Raw genomic sequence first — 23577 nt, 5'->3', positions numbered from 1 at the left:
GCTCCGGGGGCGGGGCCTCAGGGGGCGGGGCCGCGGCGGCTGCAGCAGCGCTGGCCGGGCCAGGGGGCGCCTCGCGCGGCTGCGGCTAGCGAGTGCGATGCAGTGAGGCCGGACGGGCGGGCGGGCGGGCGGGATCGCTGGGCTGGGGCCACGGCGGCGCTGCAGAGATGTGACTCGGGCCGAGGGCCAGCGGGAGCGTCGGCGCTGCGGGGCCGCGGGGGTCGGTGAGTGCCAGCCGCGCCGGGAGGGTGGAGGGCGCTGCGGCGACCCCAGAAACTTTTCCCCGGGTGCACTTGTGAGCGTTGGGATGTGGTCTGCTTCTCGGGCTTTTCTGAGTTCCTCCTCTTCCCCAAGGGGTTAGTCTGCTGGGGGAGTTGGGGTTTCCGGGCTGGAGGACCACAGTTTGGCGGCAGAGAGGAGCCCGCAGACCGCGGGGCAGGGGGCGGAGAAGGTTGGGACCTTAATGGGGCGGGGGCGGTGTTCCCGGACCAGACGGAGATCAAAGTCTCAGAGGAGGGTCTGGAGGCGATCGCAGATCAGGCAAAGGGCTGCTGGAACTGTAAGAGACTTCAGGCGTGCCCGAGTGACTCGTGTGAGGGCAGCCGCGGGCAGGTCTGGGGGCTGCGTGGCAGGCGCGGGGCCTGACCACAGACAGAGCAGGCGGAGCCGGGGGCACAAGGGGAAAGCTTTGGAGGTGAGCTGCGGCACCTGCCGTAGGGACTGGGGGTCGCGGCTACGCACTACGGGACAAGGAAGGGACACTGCGGGCGAAAAGAGGCAGAGCTGGGACCTGGAGCTGGGGTACAAGTGAGGGGCGACTGCATACAATGGCGGGGGGCTTAGCGTTTCTGTTCCTGCCAGGCTAGAGGCGATGATCAGCCCTGTGCTGCGTCCGCACCCTTTGGGGGACACAGGCTTCCAGTCCCAAGCATCCCGGGACCCCTACCGCCCGCACCCGCCTCGGCCGGAGGGCTGGTTAACTGGCCAGGGAGGGAGGGGGTACCGTTGCCACCGAGGACGGGTCCAGCGCAGCCCTTGGGTTCATTCCCCGGCTATGTCACTCCCAGGCCTAGCCAATCGCCCTCCCACCCCTCAACGCAACTTGTCCCCAGTTCGCTAAGGGGGCGGCTCCTTGGAGCGCGGACAAAGGCCCCTGGAGTGTGGCGGGCAGCGGCGTCCCCGCCTGGGGCCCCGGGCCACGCGCCACATTGGCTGCCCAACTGCGCCAGTATGGGGGGTGGGGGGGACCTGAACTGAGCCCAGGAGGAACTAGGGGTCCTCGCAAAGAGGCGAGAAGTGGGGGAGGGGCTTGGCACAAAAGCTTTGGAACTTCTGCCGAGGAACCTTGATTCATAAGTTTCCCCAGGGATGGAGGCTTTCTGGAGGACTCAAGACGTTGAGTTAAACTGCATGCAAATAGGATGTAAATAGAATGCAAATCGGTATCTGTGGGTTGGGAGCCCTCCACCCGGCCAGTTTTGTATCTGGACTGTGGAGTAAACTGTTTCCTATCTGTTCCTGCTCTGTCTGAAAAGGGGTCAACTGAGTTGGGAAGGGAAAAATGGAAGTGGGAAGGAGTCGCCATTTAGGGCACAGGCAATGAGACAAGCAGTTTTGTTAGAGAGAAGCTTAAAATCTTGATCGGTTAATGTATTATTTCAGTAAATGTGCCAGCTACACAATTGGCAGATAAGCCCCTGCTCTCAGAGCACTGGGGAGTTGGGCGAACACTAAATAAGTAAATAAATAGTAAGTGGATAGAACTTCCATTTGGGATAAGTGCTGCCAGGAAAATAAAGCAGGGTGATGTAAAATAAAGTGAGGAGAGTTCTGCGCAGTGACATTTTAGTGGAGCTTTGCAAGATAGGGCCGCCCCCCCCACCCCCGCCACTGGCAGATGTTGAGGGGAAGACTGAACCAGGCAGAGGGCACTGCAAGTGCAAAGGCTGGGAGGTGGGAATGAGCTTAGAGAAACTGAACAAAGGCCATTGTGGCTGGAGCTCGTAGGCAGATGTTGAGAGTGGGGGTCTGAAAGGGGATGACAGGACCAGCCAAACCGCGATCTGGGGGGCCATGGAAAGGAGCTTAGGTTTTATTCTCCTAAATGAATCCTTGGAGGGAGGGTTTGGAGTAGAAAGCCACGAGATCTGATTTTTAAAAGCTCCCCTGACCTCAACAAGGAGAGGAAAAGCAGCTCCCCTTTCATTCTGCCTCTGGGGATGGCGAGGCGCCGGGAGCCTCCAAAGTGGACCTGTGGGGACTGCTTTGAATGAGCCTACGCCAGGGATGGGTCAGGTTTTAAAACCCACTTCTCACTTTTAGGCAGTTTCTGTCTACCCTAAGCAGCCCCCACCCAGAGCCCTTGGCTCCATACGCACTTCCACGCAAGAGCTTCCTGGGGGTTCTGAGTTAGTCACATTTTCTTCTCAGAATTACAGCCTGAGAGGAACCATCCACCCTGGAACGGGCAGCCAAGGATGCAATTTGCATTTAAATGATTGCTTTTATTTACAGGATTGGAGCTGCTTTGCATATTCATGGATCACGGAGCCTGTGTTCTGACAACCCTGTTTACTAACGTGTGAGGGTTATTAAATTCAAGGGCCCCCAGATAGTCTGGTGGTCTGGATGGTGCTGGGAACTAAAGATTATGAGATGGTATAGCTTGGAAAAGAGATCAAAGGGTAAGATTGCAGGTCTGGGAAAGAGTTTTAATTAATGTCAGGAAACCTTGCAACAGTTTAATCCTTCGGGAGCAGGAAATGCACCAGCGGCTCTAAAGGGAGTGGGCAAGGACAGAGTGTGGTGTTGGGGTGCGTGGGGAGACAGGCTCCGCAGCCTTATCCTGGCCGTCTGCTGAACATGGGGGAGTCCAACTGGGGTGCAGCAGCCTTGAGGTCAGGAGTCCGGAGCAGTGGGTTCTAGTCCCAGCTCATCCGTCACTTCCAGGAAGCCTCTGGCCAAGTCGCCTTACCACTTCCTATTCCCAACAGGACACTGAGAATTGTCTTTGTTTTTGTAACAAGTCAGGACCCAGAGCTCCCTCTCTGCCAGGCACCGGGCTGAGTACTTTCTAAGTACGTTTCACGTTGGCTTTGAGAAAGCGGCACTATTACTATCTTTGTTTTACAAAGAGACTGAAGGTCAGAGAGGTTAAGTAATGGCCTGTGTCACTCGGTTCTGTCTGACTTCCTCCAGCTGAGGTCTTCCACTCTTGAGGACATAGATGGGAGTGTAAATTCTGTGCCAGGTATTCATTAGTACTTTAGACATGCCCAGGGCTAGGTAAGGCCCTCCAGACCTGCTTAGTTTTTCTTTCCCATCCATGCTCCAGCACCTCCTCCCCACTTCTTTAGAGAAGGTGGGTTAAAGGTGCCTCTGCTGGCAGTAGCCAAGGGGAAGCGGGTCAGAATGGCATGTTCCAGAGCTGTTTTGTACGTCTTGTATCTCCTGTCATCTGGGTGGGTGGGAAGGTGAGGACGCTGGTTCCCAGGAGAATGGCTGGTGTCTGGTTTCTGGGTGTCTACCTCTGACTCCATAGCAGGGGCACCTGGTTTTAGGGCATGCAGACTGGCCTCTGGTCCTCCAGTGCCGGGTTCCCCTCTGGAAAACCACCTGTGCAGTCAGGCCGCCATTTAGAGCACCTGCTGTGGGAATCAGGAGAGTTTGGGAGTTTTCAAAGCAGACCACATGAGTTTGAGTAGGCTCCGGGACTTGGTGATGGACAGGGAAGCCTGGCGTGCTGCAGCACGGGGTCGCAAAGAGTCGGACATGACTGAGTGACTGGACTGAACTGAACTGAAGGTAGACCACCGCAAAGGCTTCTCCCCTTCACACCCCCTCAGGGACTTCTTTTCTGGGTGTGTGGTGGTGGAGGCTGGAAACCAGTGGTGGACCAACACTTGGATGAGCCTATTTCAGTCCCATCGCCATGGCAAATGCCCCTCCTGGAAAAGGAAAGTCAGAAAAGTTCATAACCTCAGGGCATTTGCCAGTCTGTTATTTATTTAAGACCCTTTATAAGTGCTTCAGTTCAGTTCAGTTCAGTCACTCAGTTGTGTTTGACTCTTTGCGACCCCATGAACCACAGCACACCAGGCTATGGTCCTAAACCCTACTTATTATTTTAATCCTCACAAGAACCCCGCAAGTCGGGTGTTATTACTCCCATTTTGCAGATGAAGAAACTGAGGCAAGTAAGGTTAAGTCTGCTGTCCCAGGTCACAAGGTTCTAGCAAATGCCAGGGGCAGAATCGGAAACCCAAAGTTCATGCTGCTTGGTGAGGATCAAGGCTGGGAGAACCAGCCGGGCATGTGGCCTGCAGGCAGGCAGCAGCACTGTCCTCGCACAAGGAATCTTGCCTGCATTCTTTCCAGCCTCTGCAGGCCCCAGCTTGTGAGAAATGGAGCGTGCTGCTCCACCACCTGCCGGCAGCTTCTGGCCCCTCTGTGGGGAGAGAGAGCGTGTGTGCGCGTGCGTGTGCGACGCAGTGTATTTAAGAGCATCTGAATGAGTCACATTTCTGGGAGCCTGGCCGGCAGCGAAGTAATTAGTATGTGAGCCGAGTCTTGCACATTCGTCACTTTATTCATTACTCCTTTTAAGGAGCCGCATGCCTACATCCCACGGGTTTGTTGCCATATATTCATCCCGCCCCAGTCAGCCTTGCCCTGGGGCTGACTCCAAACCTCTAATCAGGTTTTGTGCAGTTTGGGGATCCTGGAGAGCTCCCTATTTGGCAGGGGGAGGCCTCAGGTGGCTGATGGGGCTGGGGCTTACCTGACAGTGGGTGCAATGGAGCCTGAGTGGGGTCTGGGGCAGTGGTAGGAAGGCAGAAGGTGCAAGGCCATGGTTCTGGCTCCCCAGCTGCATATGTTCGTGCTTCTCAAACCTCAGTGCACGCAAGCATCTGAGCACACCTGGAGCTTATCCGAGGGCTGTGGAAACACAGGTGGCCAGGCCCACTCTGGAGAGTCTGCATTTCTTACAAGCTCCCAGGCAATGCTGCTGCCATTGCCAGTCTGAGGATCAAACTTTGACTTAAGTCTCAGTCCCCTCCTCTATAAGATGACCGTGAGAGCATCTTCCTGCCCTGTGGCATGAGGGTTGGAGACCATATTTAATCAGTTCATTCATTCAGCAGCTGGGCCGTGAGCACTGCCCGTGTGCCAGGTGCTGGGGAATCGATGCAGAACAAAACAGACAGGAGCCTGGGTGTGGGGGAGACAGACCAAAAGAGTAATAAAATAAAACAGTAGAAAATTGTGGTACCTGTTACAAAGATAAAGATCAGGAGTATTGGTATAGAAAAGGGGCAAAAGGAACCTAATTTAGATAGACTGGCTAGCAAAGGGCTCAGCCGGTGACATTTCCAGAGCCCTGGTTTGTCTGAAGAGCCCAGTAACAATAGTACATTTGTCTCCTGATTCCACGACTTTCTAGCTGTATAGCTTGTCCTAGCTTGGACAAGCCAACTGGCCTCTGTTTTATTTCCTGTAAAATGCAGATAGTGATACCACTTGCCTCATGGTGTCATTGTCCAGATGATTAGGTGTTAATGTATGTGAAGTGCATAGTAGAGGGCCTAGAGCATAGTAAGCACTGGGAGAGTTAACAGTCATTATTATGTTCACGATGGCAGTAATAGAGAACTCCACAGGGCAATTCTGAATCCCCCAGAAGGCCCAGATGAGCTGGACTCTGCTTCATTCTGTGAGGTGGTATAGCCCTCCTTCCGATCATCCCAGAGTTCTGAGGAACAACGACTGTCACCTCGTGGGCATCCCTTGCAGTGATAATGACCTACTTGGGACAACTGAACCCTTCCAAAGACCCTGCTGCCCAGATGTTGATTAGTGAGGACTTCCTGGAAGAACAGGACCACATCCTGTGGGATACATCATAGAACGTCTTTGTTAACAAGTTATATAAACCCATCTCAAAATGGCTTAGTCCACAAAAAGAGAAGTTAATTGACTGCTGGAGGTGCAAAGACCAGGGTATCTGGCTTCAGGCATAACTGAATCCAGTCTTGCAGTGTACTGGGACTCCTGTCCATCCTGTGACAATTTCCTGTGGGCTAGCTTTCCTCTCAGGCAGGTTCTTTCCCTGTGATGGTAAATATGCCCTCTCCAGCTCCAGGTTTATATCCTTTTAGCTTGTTGTTGTTCATTTGCTCAGCTGTGTCCAACTCTTTGCAACCCCGTGGACTATAGCATGCCAGGCCTCCCTCTCCTTCACTGTCTCCTGGAGTTCGCCAAAGTTCATGTCCCATTTTGTCAGTGATGCCATCCAACCATTTCATCCTCTGCTGCCCGCTTCTCCTTTTGCCTTCCTTTCAGCTTATTAACCCCAGTAACAGGAGAAAACCTCTTTCCAGTTAATTCTAGCAAAACTCCTAAGAGTGATTCTCATGGGTCTGGTTGAGGCCAAGTGCCTATCCCTGAGCCAATCAGTGCGGCCAAAGGGTGGGATAAATGCTTCAATTGGCCAGGCTGGGTCTGGGGCTCACAGCTGAAGGGGGCTCTCCAGAGGAAGATCAGGAGCTCTTTTCAGAACTGGAGGAAGGAGAGGTTTCCACCCTCAGGAATGAAAACAGAAAGCAAGAGTGTATCTATTTTCCCATGTCAGAAAGGAGTGGGAGCTAGAGACGGGGACCACAGCCAAAAGAACCCACACAATTTCAGAAGCTTGGTTTCCATCTTTATATTTTCTTCACATTGGTTTCCTGTTGTTGTTGGAAGGTCAGTCAGGAAGAGAGACGAGCCGGCAGAACCGAGGGATGAACCGGCAGAACCAAGTTCCAACTTGTAGGCAGGTCTGAAGAGAGGAGATTCCTCCAAGAGAGTGAGTGGAGGCAGCTAAAGAAAGTCTAGTTCTTGCAAGGAAAGGACCTGGGATGCAGGCATGAGGTTGAGAGACCTGGCTGGTTTCCTGGCTTCTTCTTCAAGTCTGTTCTCAAGCATATAAACCAGGCTTTCTCATCCTCAGCACTGCTGACATGTGGGGCCAGATCACTCTGGTGATCTTAGTGTTGAGGGCCATCTCAGGCATGTTGTTCAGTCACTCAGTCGTGTCCAACTCTTTGTGACCACATGGACTGCAGCACACCAGGCTTCCCTGCCCTTCACCATCTCCCGGAGTTTACTCAAACTCATGTCCATTGAGTTGATGATGCTACCCAACCATCTCATTCTCTGTCATCCCCTTCTCCTCCTACCTTCAGTCTTTCCCAACATCAGGGTCTTTTCCAGTGAGCCAGCTCTTCATATCAGGTGGCCAAAGTATTGGAGCTTCAGCTTCAGCATCAGTCCTTCCAATGAATATTCAGGGTTGATTTCCTTTAGAATTGACTGGTTTGACTCCTTGCAGTCCAAAGGACTCTAAAGAGTCTTCCCAGCACAGGCTGCTTAGCGGCTACCCTGGACTCTACCTGCTAGAGGCCAGTTGCACTTCCCTCCCCAGTTGTGACAAGCAGAACTGTCCCTAGATATGCCCCAGTGTTCCCTGGGATCACAATCACCCTGGTTGAGAACCACTGGCCTGGAGGTGTGTGGGGAGAGTTGGGGAGAGGACTGTGGTCAAGACTCCAGAAGCACCTTCCTCCCTGTCTCCTCCCAGCCGTCCTGGGGACTGTTGGCCACTGTGTGAACTAGAAAGTCTGCATGGGGTGTGTTCTGTTGTCACTTGCTGAGAAGTCTCTTAATCACATTTGCCATTGATGAGAAGTCTAGACGAAATCCACTATACTGTGTCAGGGGCCAATGGCATTTTGTTCCAGCGTATCCAGTTCTTAAATTTTTTTTTTTTTTCTGGGCTTGTTGGTTCTTAAATTTTGATTCCGAGTGTGCTCTTGTGATAAGAAGCTCTGACTAGGACAGCATTTCTTTTCCAAAGGTGGTACATTGGGGTATGGCAATGGGGATGCAACATGAGTTCCATCAACAGGTATTCCAATGTGTTGAGCTTTCTTTTGGGTCAATTTCAAGACCTTGGTGAGTCAGTTAAGTAAGTAACTTACAGGGGGTATGTAGACAAAGCTTAAATAGCTGAGGTGGCACTCTTGTGACTGACACGGCACGAAGAGTGATGGGACCAGGGGCCTGATTACCAGTGTCTGAGTGCTTGTTTCAGGAGCATGTCTTGTCAGATACCCTCTGTTCCTGCCTTCCCTCATCTCTGGGCAAAGGAAGGATCACCCTGTAGCACCAGGCTCCTTCTCATTCTGTGGTATCAATAATTTATCCCAGTTGATGGCCTTGCGGCCAAGACAGGATCAGAGCTGCTCACTATATCCCATCAAGAAGCTGAGAGAGAGAAGTGATCAATACCACATTTACTTAAGAAAGCCCCAGGGATGTGCTGAACTGTCTGGGAGGTGGCTGGTTACAGCCTCACTGTGGGCGGAGCTAAGTCTGGCTTAAGATGCCCAGAAACAGCACAGCAGAGCTGGGCAGGCAGGACTTTCCCAAGGCCAGGCTCCCTCCAAAAGCAAGGACCTGGTGGCAGTGGGTAGAGGAGAGCCCTATTGAGAAGTCTCATTCCTGCAGTATCTAAGAAGCATCTACTCGGTGCTAGTTCTTTACCAGTGGTGCTCATTCTGTGATTTCCCGCCCCGCAGGGAATGTTGGCAGTGTCTAAGAAGGGGTTGTCACTGCTAGGGGAGAGGGTGTGCTTCAGGCACCTAGTTGGTGGAGGCCAGGGGTGCTGCTCCACCTCCTGCAATGCGCAGGACAGACCCCCAAACAAGGGAGGCTCAGACCCAAAGTGTCCGTTACCCTAGGGCTGAGAAACCCTGGTTTGCACTGATGAACAAGACAGTGTCCCTGTCCTCCTGCAGCTGGCGGTGAAGAACGGCAGGAAGGGAGGAGAGGAGGAAGGGACCAGAGAAACAAAGTAAACAGGTGAAAGGATAACAGATGCGATTAGACCTAAGAAATAGACGAGAGGCACTGTGGAGGGGGGAGGGGGTGTGACCTTGGCCAAGGTCTGAGTGGATGACATGAGAGCTGAGACCAGTGTGCGGAGGAGCAGTTTTCCATGAAAGCGGGGGTGGGAGGGGTCTAAGCAGAGGAAGCAGGGGGTGAAGAGGAGACTCGGGTTAATAAGCCCGTCTCTGGCTGCTGGGTACAGTCCTTGGGGGTGTCCGGCAGACATCTCCAAGAGGATGGATTCTCAGGAGATCTTTGTGAGAAGGGTAGGATGAGTGAGGGGAGGGGGAAAAGGCGGAACCCAGGAAGACAGTTGACACTGTTTGAGATGCTGGGAAGCTTCTAAGAGGGGGTGCTTCTAGGAGCTGAGTGTGTGACCTTGGGCAAGTGTCCCAGCCTCAAGACTGTTGTCACCGGTGTGAGGACTGGCTGTGTTGGGTCCCTGGCTGAGGCTGAGTCATCGGTGAGTGCCAGCTGTTAGCACTGAGGGACCAAAACCACAATGCACGTCCTTCTCCCAGCGAGCACTCAGCCCATGAGCATCTCTGTGAGTCTCATTTTACTCCGTTATTTTTAAAGAGGTCAGACACGGCCTCACATTCAACGGAGATGACAGGGTATTCAGAGAAAGGGGGTCTCCCTCCCACCCTCTCCTCCAGCCGCTAGCGCTGACGATTCATGGTTGTTCACTGAGCCTGGCCAAGGGGGCAGATGGGGACCAAAATCCTCACCCACTCCTGGCACCAGGCTGTGCTGCCTGGAGAAGGGGGCTGGTAGTGGGTTTGAAGGGACGTAGGGTCTCCTTAAAGAAGTCAGGAGAGTGGAAGTCTCACCGTGAATTGGTCTTCTCCCCCAAACTTTTCTGGAACCTTCGCGGCGGCATCAGAGAGAAAGATGAGAACCCACCAGGCGCTCGCCTTCCTCCTGCTCTTCGTGATTGCTTCCGGGGCCTCTGAGAACGCCAGCACGTCCCGGGGCTGCGGGCTGGACCTTCTCCCTCAGTACGTGTCCCTGTGCGACCTGGACACCATCTGGGGCATCGTGGTGGAGGCGGTGGCCGGGGCGGGCGCCCTGATCACACTGCTCCTGATGCTCATCCTGCTGGTGCGGCTGCCGTTCATCAAGGACAAGGAGAAAAAGGACCCTGTGGGCCTCCACTTCCTCTTCCTCCTGGGGACCCTAGGTCTCTTTGGGCTGACCTTCGCCTTTATCATCCGGGAGGACGAGACCATCTGCTCAGTCCGCCGGTTCCTCTGGGGCGTCCTCTTTGCGCTCTGCTTCTCCTGCCTGCTGAGCCAGGCATGGCGAGTGAGGAGGCTGGTGCGCCATGGCAAGAGCCCCTCGGGCTGGCAGCTGGTGGGCATGGCCCTGTGCCTGATGCTGGTGCAGGTCATCATCGCCATCGAGTGGCTGGTGCTGACCGTGCTTCGAGACGCGAAGCCGGCCTGTGCCTACGAGCCCATGGACTTTGCGATGGCCCTCATCTACGACATGGTACTGCTCGTGGCCGCCCTGGGGCTGGCCTTTTTCTCGCTGTGTGGAAAGTTCAAGAAGTGGAAGCAGAATGGAGTCTGCATCTTGGTCACGGCCTTCCTCTCCGTGCTCATCTGGGTGGCTTGGATGACCATGTACCTCTTCGGCAACGCCGAGCTACGACAGGGAGATGCCTGGGGCGACCCCACCTTAGCCATCACGCTGGTGGCCAGTGGCTGGGTCTTCGTCATCTTCCATGCCATCCCAGAGATCCACTGCACCATTCTGCCAGCCCCGCAGGAAAACACTCCCAACTACTTCGACACGTCACAGCCAAGGATGCGGGAGACAGCGTTTGAGGAGGATGTGCAGCTGCCTCGGACCTACATGGAGAACAAAGCCTTCTCAATGGATGAACACAATGCAGGTAAAGGGGGTACTGTCCCACTGGGTTAGGCTGTTCCTCCCAAAAGAGCTCCTTTTCCCCCACTGAGCATCACGGGCCCTGGGGGTAGTCCTGGCAAATCAGAGCCCACAAACACTGACCCTGTGCCGAAACTGGCCCCTAGAGGTTCAGCCTTATCAATTTATTTAGCGTGCGTGCCTGCCTGTGTGTTCAATCATATCTGACTTTGCAACCTCATGGACTGTAGCCCTCCAAGTTCCTCTGTCCATGTGATTCTCCACGCAAGAATACTGGAATGGGTTGCTATTTCCTTCTCCAGGGCATCTTCCTGAGCCAGGGATCAAACCCGCATCTCCTGTGTCTGCTACATTGGCAGGCGGATTCTTTACCACTGAGCCATCTGAGAAGAGACTTAATTAGCACTTTCAACTAATTTAATGTAAAAAGTCAGGTTCCTGGCCTTTTTTGAAAAGTTGGATCTGGCAATGCTGGTGCCGTTCCCAATGGCACCAGTTGTCTGCAGCTGGCTGGAAGGCCCTGTCTCTTACCCTCCCAGGTGGTGGTGGCCTTTTAGGTGGGCATCCATTTTCTCTTCACTACACTCCCCTTGAGCTTCCCTGGTGGCTCAGCTGGTAAAGAATCTGTCTGCGATGCAGGAGACCTGGGTTCGATCCCTGAGTTGGGAAGATTCCCCTGGAATAGAGCACGGCTACCCACTCCAGTATTCTGGCCTGGAGAATTCCATGGACTGTATAGTACATGGGGTTGCAAAGAGTCAGACATGACTAAGTGACTTTCACTTTCACCATGGCTCCCTGTCCCAGACACTATAGCATATCAACATCAGCTCCCTGCTTCCTGGATGTTTGAGTTTGCAGCCCGTGTGCTAGCTGGATGCAGGGGATGGTGAGAGGCAATGCTTATGCTCTCTCCTCTAGCTCTGTCTCCAGGAGTGGATGAATTTGGGCCCTGGAGTCAGAGTCTGGGTTGGGATACTGCCCCTTCCCAGATGTAGGCTTTGTGTACTCCATAAAGCTGCTGTGAGTCCTGATGTACCAAGGGACCCCCACGGCACCTGGCTGGTTGAATGTGTATCCTGGTTGGGTTCCCCTGAAAGCAGAGCCTGAGACTTGTTGCAGGCAGTTTACTTAGGAGGTCGCCCCTGCCCGGGAGAATGAGACCCGGAAGGCAGAAACGTCAGAACAAGAGCGTCGAGAGCTAGTTACCACCACGGGCAGCTGGGGCTTATTCCTGCCAGGGACACGTGTAGAACGAGCCTCAGAATTGATCCTTGGAGGACAGGAGGCTTCAGCATCTGTCCATCAACTCCTATCTCCCGCTGCCATGAGTGTCCGCCAGGGCTCCCATAAATGGGCTAATCAAGTTCTATTAGCTCCGCCAACAGAAAAGCAGAGATTCAGCAGGCACTTCAGGTGGAGGTGGGATCCCCAGGCGAGCCAAGAAGTAGCAGCCCAGGCCCCAGCTACCCCTGCGGGAGATGCTGGAGAAGTGTCTCTTACAGTTGTTGCTTAAAGCAAGTCGGCTGGGTTCCCAGTACTTGAGATTAATTAGAAGTGCCTTTTCTCAGTTACCTAAAGATTTATCAGGAGCTATAATAATAATAGTAGCAGTAGCAGCCGCAGTAGTAATAATTACCTGGTATAATTGTCATTTTTTGAAGACTAGCTACATGCCAGACCCTCCTCCTTAACCTGCATTATCTCATTAGTTCATCCCTCCAGCTGACGAGGTAGGGTCTGTTATCCCCATCTCACAGAGGAATAAGTAGAGACTGTAAGAGATTCAGTCTTGCCCAGTGACATAGGCGGTGGCCCCTTCCGAATGGTTGAGTCCCCTCTTCTGTGACGCTCACCCAGGTGCCTGGGCGGTGGTCTGGTCATACTGCAGAGTCAGCCTTTTCGGGTTCAGCACAGCCGCCCACCCCCACAGGCAGGGGGAAACACATCAAGCCCCCAAGTCCTCCAAGGCCCCCCACAGCCCTCTGCCCACCAAGAGGTACCCAGCTGCCTCTGCACCCTGCTCCTGCTCAGACCCCCGGGAGAATGACAGGCCTGCCCCCTGCTCGTTCCCCCTCCCCACCATGGGTAGAATCACAGTCCTGGGGTGGCCTTTATCAGAGCGGTCTCCTTCTTACTGGAAGCCCCAGACCAGCAAGCCTGTGTTTGTCAAGAGATTTGACAGGGATGAGCCACAGCTCTGGTGGGGCTGACTCCCCTGGTTGCCAGGAGAAGGGGGTCATTACAGGGAGCCCAGAGGGTCCCTCAGGGCATATGATAAGCAGAGGCCAGGCGCCTGACCAGTTCTTGGGGTCCTGGTGGAGCCACCTCTTCCCTGGCCTCTCCTGGAATAGGATCCTCTTTATCTGACACTTGCAAACTCCCCTTGGACCGTAAAGGTAACAGGAACTCCTGAAATGGTTATAGAGCTTTATACATTCACCGTGCAATTAGTCCATTGCTTTGTCAAATTCTCAAGGCCATTTGTGATCCCTAGAAGGTTAAGAATCATTTTTGTTGAACCTGATGGTCTAGTTTACTGCAGTGCAAGGAGGAGTTGGGTGCTAGAACTACCTACAAGTATTAGGGGCATCAGAAGTTAAAAATGGCTAACCTTTACAGGGTGCTTATGATGGGCAGGTTCCATTCTGAGCATTTTAGTGACTAATCTAATTTAATTCCTGCAATAACCCAGTAAGGTCCATTTTGCAGACAGGAAACAGGCATGGAGAGGCTGAACAATTTGCCTAAGAGGCAAAGCCAGGGTTTGAACCCAGGCAGCCTGGCTCCAAGCCCGCTCTGCCACAGAACTTCTCTTCTTAAAGCCCTTCAGCATCCCTCATCTCACAGGTATGTCAGAGCAACTCTGTGCCTTGAGAAGACAGGGATTATCAGTCCCATTTTACAGAACAGAAAACGGAGTCTAGGAGTGTCCGGCAACTTGTTCAGGCTCACAGTGGAGCAGGGAGAAGGAAGGTTGGTTTTCTGAATGCCCTGCATCCTTTCTTGCGAAAATGCAGTCAGTATGTCATATCCTTGTAAGATCCAGAGATCAAAGCGATTTGGGACCCATGTCAGAACCAGCAGTGCCTGGACTGGCACAGAGGGTGATGGGGCTTCAGAGGTGCCCACACACCCATCTGTTTCCTACTCTGGGTTCCAGAGCCAAGGACATTGTCCCTCATTCCCCTCTTTCTTTTCCGAAGCAAAAATAACTTTTTTATTCCTTTCTGATGACAGAAGATCAACAATAATCAGGAGTTCAGCAAGTGAAAATAATAAAAATTGCTCAAAATCCCATTGCCCAAAGGCAACTACTGCTGACTGTTTGCTCCCGTCTTGCCAGACACAGTACCCCCACCCCGCACACACATACGCACACACAAACCAGTCCAGCAGAGCGACTCTTAACCTGTCTGCACATTAGAGTCTCTTGGGCAGCTTTAAACAAATTACCAGCACCTGCCCCCTCAATCTGATTGAGTAAGTCTGTTTGGGCTCAAGTATTTTAGGCCCTCCAAGTGCTTCTAGGGTGTAACCAGGTTGAAAGCACTCGTTGTCTTAAGAGGCTGTCTGCAATGCGCTTGCTTAAATCGACAGTGTATCGTGAAGAAAGGCCTTTCCAGGTCAACAACTGCAGAGCTGTCCTTTTCACGAGACAGAGCTTTCCAGGAGGCACCATAATTTGTTTTCCTGATCTTGGTGGTGGTTTAGTTGCTAAGTCATGTCCAACTCTTGCAATCGCACGGACTATAGCCTGTCAGGCTCCTCTGTCTCTGGGATTCTCCAGGCAAGCACACTGGAGTGGGTTGCCATTTCTTCCTCCAGGGGATCTTCCTGACCCAGCAATTGAACCCGGGTCTCCTGCATTGCAGGCAGATGATTTACCAACTGAGCTATTTATGATCTTAGATGGTGAATATTCTGCTTGTTTCTGGCTTTCCATACAAGTTATGCTGCAATAACCCTTCTTATCCATTCATCTTTGTGTCCTTGATCAATTACCTCCTTGCAAAAAAATTCCTAGACATGCATCAGAATCTGCTACCTTTCAGTCCTGATATATACTGCCAGATCCCCCTCCCCACAGAAAGGTAGACTGATTTAGTCTCCCTGATGAATTGTATGAGAGCCCCCATCCCCACTTCTTCACCAACCTTGGATATTGTCAGACTTTTTTAATAGCCCTGTTTTACATTCTCCCAAATGTGTCTCCACCAAAATTCACGTGGGCACCAGGCAAAGTCAATTCCCTCAGAAGGCTCACAGAGAGAGAATAAATAGTCACCCTGGTTAGGATTGCCTTTGTTCGAGAAATCCTACTTTGCTGGCTGGGGAATGCCTGGGCACCCTTCCTGGCCATGGTGAGAACAGCTGTTGTCCTCTTTGGTCTGACTTCAGCCAGCTGTATTTTAGGGAACCGGGCCCTACACAGGGCCTTACCCGGGAGCTACAGCTGGCGCTGTTTCTCCTGCATTTTAACCAGCCAGCCCTTTGGGCTCTCTACCCTTGAGAGTCCAGCCCTGAGGTCAAGAGACGGGAGGAATATGCCCCAGGCTGGCCTTCGGCTCAGCCTCTGCTGCCTGTTTCCTTCCCCCAGTGGGACCCCAGATATGTAGGACTTCACCAGCCTGCTGTTTCTTAATACTTATCAACAGGCATGAGGTATGTGACAGAAGATGAAAATACACAAGGATATAGCACTTCAGATCACATTTTGGAAAGTGCTAACAAGGCGCATTAAATGTTCACCTTCCAAGAGCAGGAAGGAAAAGTGTTCTTTCCTCCATGAAGGGATTTGGGCTTTCTGATCTCATTAGGCCAAGGGCGATTTAAACTCTGCCCCTTCGCTGCCCAGTGGAAGACCTTGTGTCAGCTTTGGGGGCAGGACCCAAACTCGCCTCACTTGTAGTGAGGGCTGGCAGAAGAGGGCTGGCATTTAGCCTATGCTCTTAGATTCCTCTAGGGACTCCTTGTGGGTGAGCCCTGCTTGCCTTTCAGAGGGCTCATCTCTGGGTCAGAGTGGGCTGTCAGTTGGGGTTCTTGAAGATGCAAGTTAATTTTAAAAAAAAATCTCATCTGAAGCAATTTAAGTAAACAAAACGACAACGAAACTAATGTACTGGGGATCAGGCTTCAGAAATGGATAGATCTAGGAGGCTCAAGTGATGCCAAGATCCGGTCTCTCTCCATCTCTTGGCTCTGTTAGAATCACACCAGCTCTGAACTCATGCAGAGTCCCACTAGAGAAAAGGAATGTTTCCCAGGATGCTTGAGTATAAAATCCCAGCATTAGCTCTGACTGGACCTGATTGGCAGGGCCTAAATCCCATGCCCACCTCAAGGCCCAGGGAGGAGGCAGTTGTAGCCAGTACTCAGGGACCCAGAATGTGGGAGGGATGTTTACCAGAGGAGAACCAGTCCAAATAACCACTACACAGAGGGATCGCTGGGCCAGGGCACCCCACAGACACCTATCCAGCTGAGACTTTGTTTCTTTGAAGAGAATGTGAGAGCCACATTCCCGCACTGCAGCTGGCCAGCCTCTGCTCCATGAGGAAAGCTGCGCTGTTCCATTTTCCCTCTTTTCGAGGAGATCGTGGCTAGGAATTGGGACTAGCGAGAGTGAGAGTCGAGGGACTCTATGTCCCCTGGACCCTGTCCCCTCTTCTCAGCTCCCCAGGAAGGGCACCTCCTTGTCAATGTGTGCGTGGGAGCTATTGAAGGCTTGGAGATGCTAAAGCAAAGAGGTTTTCACAAGTCTTTTAGAACATGCCTTCCCCACTCTGCCTATGTTTTTTGGTTCAGTCTGGGCCGATCTGCTCCCAAATGTCACTTAAATTCAGATTGCTCCTAAGTAACTAAGTGCAGTCGTTAAAAACATCGTATTTGGACCCAAAATAGTGTGATGGTCAAGGAAACCAATTCTCTCTGCTGCTGCTGCTAAGTCGCTTTAGTCATGTCCGACTCTGTGCGACCCCATAGACGGCAGCCCACCAGGCTCCCCCATCCCTGGGATTCTCCAGGCAAGAACACTACTTGGACTCAAATGCTGGTTCTTACCAGCTGTGTGACCTCGGGCAAATTACCTAATCACTCTGTGCCCCACGTAAAATGGAAATAAAAGAACCTACTATGCTATGAAAATTAAATAAGATAATACATATAAAGTATTTTTATAAGCAGCCCTGGCTCTTGGTTGGCACTCTGTGAAGTTTAACTGTACTATCAAGGTGATTTTGGTCCCTTCCCCAAGTAATTTAATTTGTAAAAATCCCAAGTCCTCTTACTACTTTTTAGTCAGGAAAAAAAAAAAAAAAGACTCTCTTCAGGGAGGACTTTAATTGAGGTTTTTCTCAGCAAAGTGAGATAAGTGCCTTCAGTGAGAAGGAAGATAATGAAGGCGACAGCTCACAACTGAGACCGACTTTTGTTTTGATTTTTTTATAGTGCTTCTTCTTTCTCTGTTATCTTTTAATAGACTATTTTTTAGAGCAGTTTTAGGTACGGAGAAATTGAACAGGAAGCACATGGAGTTCCCACCTGCCCCATCCCCCCTGGTTTTCCCTGTTATTAACAACTTGCACTGGTGTTAACATTTGTTGCAATGGATGAATCAATACTGATACATTATTATTAACTCAAGTCCATAATTTGCTTTCTAGAGGTCACTATGTACAGTTCTGTGGGCTTGGACAAATCCATGATGTCATGTCTCCACTGTTACAGTATCACCCAGAGTAGTTCCGATGCCCTAAAAATGCCCTGTGCTCCCCCCAAACCCCTGCCAATCGCTGATCTTCTCACTGCCTCTATAGGTTATACTTTTGCAGAGTATTATAGTTGGAATCATATAATGTGAGATTTTATAGCCCACTGCTTTCACTTAATAATACACATTCATGGTTCATCCAAGTCTTTTTGTGCCATTTGAATTTTCTTCACCGAAAGAGGAAATTTAGATGTATAAAAATACATTGCAAATAAGAAACATCATTTACCTTTCAGAGGTAAAACGAACAGACCTATGTTGCTGCCTTTGCTTCAGATCTCCCTTTTTTCCTGTCTAGAAATGACCCCACCCATACACCTGGGGCCCTTCCATCCTCTCCCACGTCACTTTCCCAGGAAGATGTCCGAGCTCTCCCATGTACCTGTGGTCCAGCATCTCAGGCTTGCCCACCTCTGTGTGTATCCAGAAACCGTGTTGCACAGTATGGTGTTGAACCTGACATGGATGGCACTCAGCCGTGAGCAGGTCTTTTGTCAGAAGAGACCTTGTGAGAGGCGCAGGTGCTGCCTTTGTCACCCATGGCCCTCTGGGGGTGCGGGGAGAGGCTCCACCCTGGGTCCCCTCCCCAAGAGCTGCCTGCGCCCTGGATTCTGCAGACTCCCCAACCCCACTGAGATGGGTCAGGCTCTAAGAGAACCCGAGAACAAAGCGCCTTTGTGACTTTGTTTTGAATCTGGCTTGTGACAAAGGGGAGGAGCAGGGAGGGGGCGTGTGCCTGGAGCATGGTGTTGATGCAGGGGAAGAAAACAAAACTCAAAACTGTGTCTTTTTGTGTGTATGTGTGGTGTTGCCTTTCCCTCCCTCAGCTCTCCGAACTGCAGGATTTCGCAATGGCAGCTTGGGAAACAGACCCAGCGCTCCATTCAGAAGCAATGTGTATCAGCCAACTGAGATGGCCGTTGTGCTCAACGGGGGGACTGTAAGTATCAAGAGGTGATGTTCTGGCAGGAAGCCTTGGAGTGGTCAGTGTTGGGGGGCAGCTTCGACAGGGACACACCACTCTGTGGAGGCTGCTCACGGGGCTGCAAAGAGAGCAGCTCACGTCAATACCCCTTGCAGCTAGGATGCATGCAGTGTTCCATGTCTCTTTCCCCTCCACCTACTTTCTCCATGCATGAGACATTGCCCTGTAGTTAGTTGACCATCTGTAGATCATTTGAACGAGTTCCTGTTTCCTGCAGCTCTTGCACCCAGTGAATTCTCTATTTTTCATCATAACAGGAGGTGCCCCTTCCCATGCTTTCCTTGGGAAGTGACTTCTAGGAAAAGCCCAGAGTTACAAAACCCTGGCAGATTTTGCTGGCATCCAACCTAGTTGAGCCTCCTGCCCCATGCCCCAGCTGGGTACCAGGTTCCCCCCAACCCCCAATCCTTAAAAGATTTCTTAAGAAATTGAGGTGATTATCATTTCTCTCCCACAAACACAAAAACAGATGCTATCTGATGCCAAACAGACCTTCAGCAGAATTGTCATCATTTACATTTTGCCTCTGTGGAATTACATCATTTTGTTTCTCTAGCGATCCAAAATTGCACTCTCATGCCCACATTTAATTTTCCAACATAGCTACATGCTTCTTTTACAAACAACACATGAACCAGTTTACACGTGTAAATTGGATTCTCATTCTTTATATCATGTGCCAATTCCATAACTCAACCTGAACTTTTTTATTTTCAGTGTGAGTCAGAGATGGTCTTTGATCTCTAGAGGAAACTTGGGTTTTCCTGGCCTTTGACTGGTATGAGAGGCATCATTTGCACTGGTATGCCAGGGGCTCAAAGCAATAGGCTCACGGGTTGCAGTCATGAAGAGCACCAGCCATCCATGGGCCTGTTTATTGTTGGGTACCGAGAAAATCCTGAGTTTCAAGCATTTGATCTGTGGGTTTTAATAAATTTAGTTAGAAAACAGCCCCACCAGTCATTCTTAAACCCTCTGTGTCCAGTCAAGGCCAATGTGCATGAAAACACCCTGGACTTAGAAAGTGATGTGGGTTCTGGGTAAGGAAACGTATTTGTTCGGGTGCACAATTATAGAAAAGGGGCAGACAGCCTTCCCAGGAGCAGAATGTTGTAGGTAACACACAGTGGTTGCTGCTTTTCTTGGGAATTATTCAGCCCTTTAGGAAAAGGCAAGCTAACTTAGCTTTGGTACGTTGTTAACAAATGGGTTTCTAATATTGACTTTGCAAAGCTGAGTTCTTAGTGTGTTATTCCTATTTCCAGATCCCAACAGCTCCGCCAAGTTACACTGGAAGACACCTCTGGTGAAAGACTTTAAGTTCCAGAGAATAAGAGTCTCTCTTACCAATTTTATTCCCTGGTCGTGTCTTTCTTGAGGGAGAAATCAGTAACAGTAGCTGAACAAGGCCGCCTCGAAGCCAGGAGATTTGGAAATCCCAGACAAGGGGATTTCGTGTAAATGTGAACACTGCTGAACTGAAAAGCTAACACCAACTGCCCTCCCCGCCCCTGCCACACACACACACACACACACACACACACACACACACACACACGTAATACCAAACCAACCTCAAACCCCGCAAACTAAAGCAAAGCTAATTGCAAATAGGATTAGGCTCACTCGAAAATGTGGCTGGGAAGACTGTTTCATCCTCTGGGGTAAGAGCAGAACCGCGTTCACAGCCAGCAGGCCAGGCCAGTGTTGGTTGAGCACGGAGAGCCCCACACCATCGCCCCTCCCCAGCAAGTGCTGGACCCCAGGTGGCCTCTTGCAGACGGTCATTTCACTGAGGAAGGAGAATAGGGGCTTTCTCACTGGCCTGCCTGTAGGTTTTCACATTTCAGGGGAGTCAGGAGCAGTGGAGGAGATGGTGAGTGTGATTCTGAGGCCCAGCCCATCTGTATCTGGGGAAGAGCTTTATGAGCAGTGGTGGAGGAAGCCTGGCATGTGCCAAAGAAGAGAAGGCAGTCTGGGAGTTGAAGGGACCGTCACACTTAGAAAGTAGCACCCAGGCTTTGCTCCTTCTCTGGGCCTCTTGCTCTGGCATCACTGCCAGGAAGCAAGCCTGCCTGCCTCCAAGGGGCAGTTTCCGACTGGAGCAGCCGTCTCTCCCCTGATTACCCCTCCCTCTTCCCATCTCAGGAGAGTTCCTCCAGCCCTACCCCGCCTCTCCTGCCATGTCCATTTCAAAGGCTCACGTGGAGCCAGCAGCTCAAAGCCCCATGGCTTGGCCAGGGGGCGGATGCCGGGGTGGATTTTCCACGATGCTGTCACGTGGCAGGGGTACCCTGGGGTGGAGAGGCGGTGCCTGCTGCCTAGCAAGCAGTGAGTTCTTGGGTCTTCTCTGCGGATGTAGTAAAAGGTCCAGCGTTGGGTGGAGCACATGAGGATTTCTTGCTGCTTTGGGAGGGCGTGGGGGACATTTTTGTCTCAGTTTTCTGCAAGTTCCATGAAAATGGTTCTCTTCCAAGCCCATTGTTTCTGTCATGGTTTCCATCTGTCCTAAGCAAGTCATCCCTTTCTTTGGCATTTCAGACATCTCGGCCATTAAAAGCCCCATGTTCTCTGCACTGTTTGGCCAGCATAATTGCAGGCAATGATTCAAAGCAAAGAGTTTTAACCTGACGGCATGGAATGTATAAATGAGGGTGGGTCTTTTTGCATATACTCTAGTCACTGTATTGCTTTTTTTTTTTTTTCTATAAAACAACCCATAAGCCTTTAACCTTTACAGAAAATGAAAAAGGTTAGTGTTTGGGGGGAAACTGACCTCTTCAAAAGCCAATATGTCTGAGCTGAGTATGTTTCAATAAACCTTCTGATTTTTCTTGAGGCCCTAGTCTGCTGTGTCCCATCCTCGCCCTCCCCTGTCCCCGTCCTTGCAAAGCACCCGGGTAGGGAAGCCAATCTGGCCCCAGTGTGGCCCTCCTCCAAGGCAGCCCATTTCCACATGTTGCCAGCATGGGGAAGAGGGGGCATAGCCGACCGGGGAAGCAGGGAAGCACCCACCCACCCGGAGCACGTGCTTGCTTCTAGAGAGAGTCAGATCCGAGACCTCTGTGCCAGGAACACCCCGGGTGGGGGGGGGGGTGGGTACTGCCACGGGGAGTATTGGGGTAGGGGGGGAGAAGCTAAGACCTGGGCTGGGGTTGGGAGTGCGGGAGGACGCATGTGGACCTAGAATTCTGAAAATCACAGAAATCTCCGAACACCTTGGTCCAGTCCGGTGAAAAGCGGCCACGATACATGTTCTCATGCCAGGAAACAGTGGCTCACCCCTGCTCCCTGGAGTCCTTCGGAGCTCTCTGATCCCATCAGGGGCTCAGGCTGCAAGAGGCCCCCCACCACTTGCAGAGCGGAGAACTCACACGATCATATTCTAAGTTCTTGGTGGTCTAAGCGTGCACGGTGAACACAGCAGAGATGGCTCCAAGCGGAAAGCAATGTTTCACCACCGCAAAAATAGAACTGGCTTTGAGCCACAGGAAACCTCACTTAATGAGACCTTTTTCTTTTCAAGTTTCTGATAGTTTTTTGCGCTTCTGGGTTTTATTTTATTTTGGCTTTAAGGTCAAGAGGGGGCTGAGTGCTCTCCCAGCGGAGGTGGGTGGGAGGCAGGGAGTGAGGGGGAGGGCAGTAAACTGTTCTCTTTCTAAGGACTTCACCTGAAGGGTACGAAGAGACATCTTTGCCAAGAGACTGTGGCAGCCCCCGCCCCCACCAAGTGAAGTTTAAATACAAAATTAAATGGCACCGCTGTTTCAGATCTGTTGTAAACAAGACGTTGGGGAGAATGACCAGGAAGGAGAGCTTCTGTGATCAAAACACCTCATTGTAAGCACAACTCTTTCCAGATCCAGTTATCAAAATCACCTTGGGACTATAACAGCCACTCTTTCTCCCCTTTAATAGGAAATGGTTATTCTGTGCTGGATTCCTCCCCTGGAGATGGGAGCAGGGAGGTAAGGAGGGAATGACAGACTGGGAAGTTCTGTGTGTCTCCAGGGTTGCAGATCTGCTTGTTGCAAGCTGGGGATCCATTGTTTTAGCACAGTTTCTGTCAGGGTCCAGGAAACATGGGCAAAGTGGGGGTGGTCTTCCTGGTTAGGCAAAGCCGAGTTGAACCCTGAACCGAAAGGGAGCATTGTGGCTTTTATAATCCAATGATGCAATGATTATACCAGCTTACAGGAGTTCTCAGCAGGTGCTTTTTATTAATTGATAAAGAGCTAAGGCTCATTTTTGATAGATAATATGTATTTATTAAATGTATTAATGTGTGTTTTATAATGTACCTTTATCCTCCCCTGGCTGACTGTTGCATACTTAAAAAAACATCGTTAAAGAAATTTCAAGACAATCAACATGTATCATAAATGACTGTATATAATAAATATTACAGATTTAAAAGGTTGTAAAGCATGGGCAGATAGGTTTTATTTTCAAAATGCTGTTCTTAACACAAAAAAATAAAGGCTTTACTATTTACTTAAGACGTGTGGTAGCTTGTCAAAACAACCCCATACAACTGTTTGGCTTTCAGATCCGCCTGGAGGCTAAGTCTCTGGCATTTTGAATGGGAAAATCCATTCAAAAATGGGTAACAGCAAACTGTGGAACAATTGAAGATAATAAGTCAGTTTACCCATGAAATGAGGAACTTTCTATAATGTTTTGGGGCGAAGACAACAAAACTTATTTATCTGTTATAGTTGCCTGTGTTTAAGCATCTCATCTTGCTAGGTTTGCAGTCAAAGTTCAGGGTCAACCTCCTTGTGAAAGGATCACAGGCAATGATGTCTTTTTTTTTTTTTTTTTTAAGCACGCTCAGCGGATAAACTTAAACTCACTGCAGAGGTTTGGGACTTTGTTTTAAACATGGATCTTTGCAAAGGCGACCAAAAGTGGGAAGCTGGTAACTAGAACATTTCAACATCCCTTGGAACTAGAGTTCATTGTACGTTTTAGCAGTGGGTGATGTAGAAGT

General features: G+C 51.0%; 1 protein-coding gene across 2 annotated transcripts; it reads left to right on the top strand.

Moving 5' to 3' along the window:
* GPRC5B (G protein-coupled receptor class C group 5 member B) lies at nucleotides 1-21422 on the top strand. Of its 2 annotated transcripts, none has more exons than XM_069570246.1 (4): nucleotides 1-224; nucleotides 9818-10831; nucleotides 18427-18539; nucleotides 19850-21422. In XM_069570246.1, exons 2-4 carry the CDS (start codon nucleotides 9826-9828, stop codon nucleotides 19892-19894), a joined length of 1164 nt encoding a protein of 387 aa, XP_069426347.1. In that variant the 5' UTR covers nucleotides 1-224; nucleotides 9818-9825; the 3' UTR covers nucleotides 19895-21422. The 2 variants fall into 2 exon arrangements, with proteins under 2 accessions (XP_069426347.1, XP_069426348.1); XM_069570247.1 differs by having other exon boundaries at nucleotides 215-694.
* The last annotated feature ends 2155 nt before the right edge of the window (nucleotides 21423-23577 follow it).

Source organism: Ovis canadensis, chromosome 24 (genome assembly GCF_042477335.2).
Source record: "Ovis canadensis isolate MfBH-ARS-UI-01 breed Bighorn chromosome 24, ARS-UI_OviCan_v2, whole genome shotgun sequence".
In the NCBI taxonomy this organism is placed as follows: Eukaryota; Metazoa; Chordata; class Mammalia; order Artiodactyla; family Bovidae; genus Ovis; species Ovis canadensis.
The sequence above is the reverse complement of the archived record's forward strand: the minus strand, read 5'-3'. Positions and strand labels throughout refer to the sequence as shown.

What these genes read in the sequence shown, in the direction of transcription:
- GPRC5B (XM_069570246.1), top strand. Translation starts at nt 9,826, where the DNA reads ATGAGAACCCACCAGGCGCTCGCCTTCCTCCTGCTCTTCGTGATTGCT. An exon ending in AATGGATGAACACAATGCAG is followed by an intron (nt 10,832 to 18,426) that starts GTAAAGGGGGTA and finishes TCCCTCCCTCAG; the next exon opens with CTCTCCGAACTGCAGGATTT. An exon ending in TTGTGCTCAACGGGGGGACT is followed by an intron (nt 18,540 to 19,849) that starts GTAAGTATCAAG and finishes TCCTATTTCCAG; the next exon opens with ATCCCAACAGCTCCGCCAAG.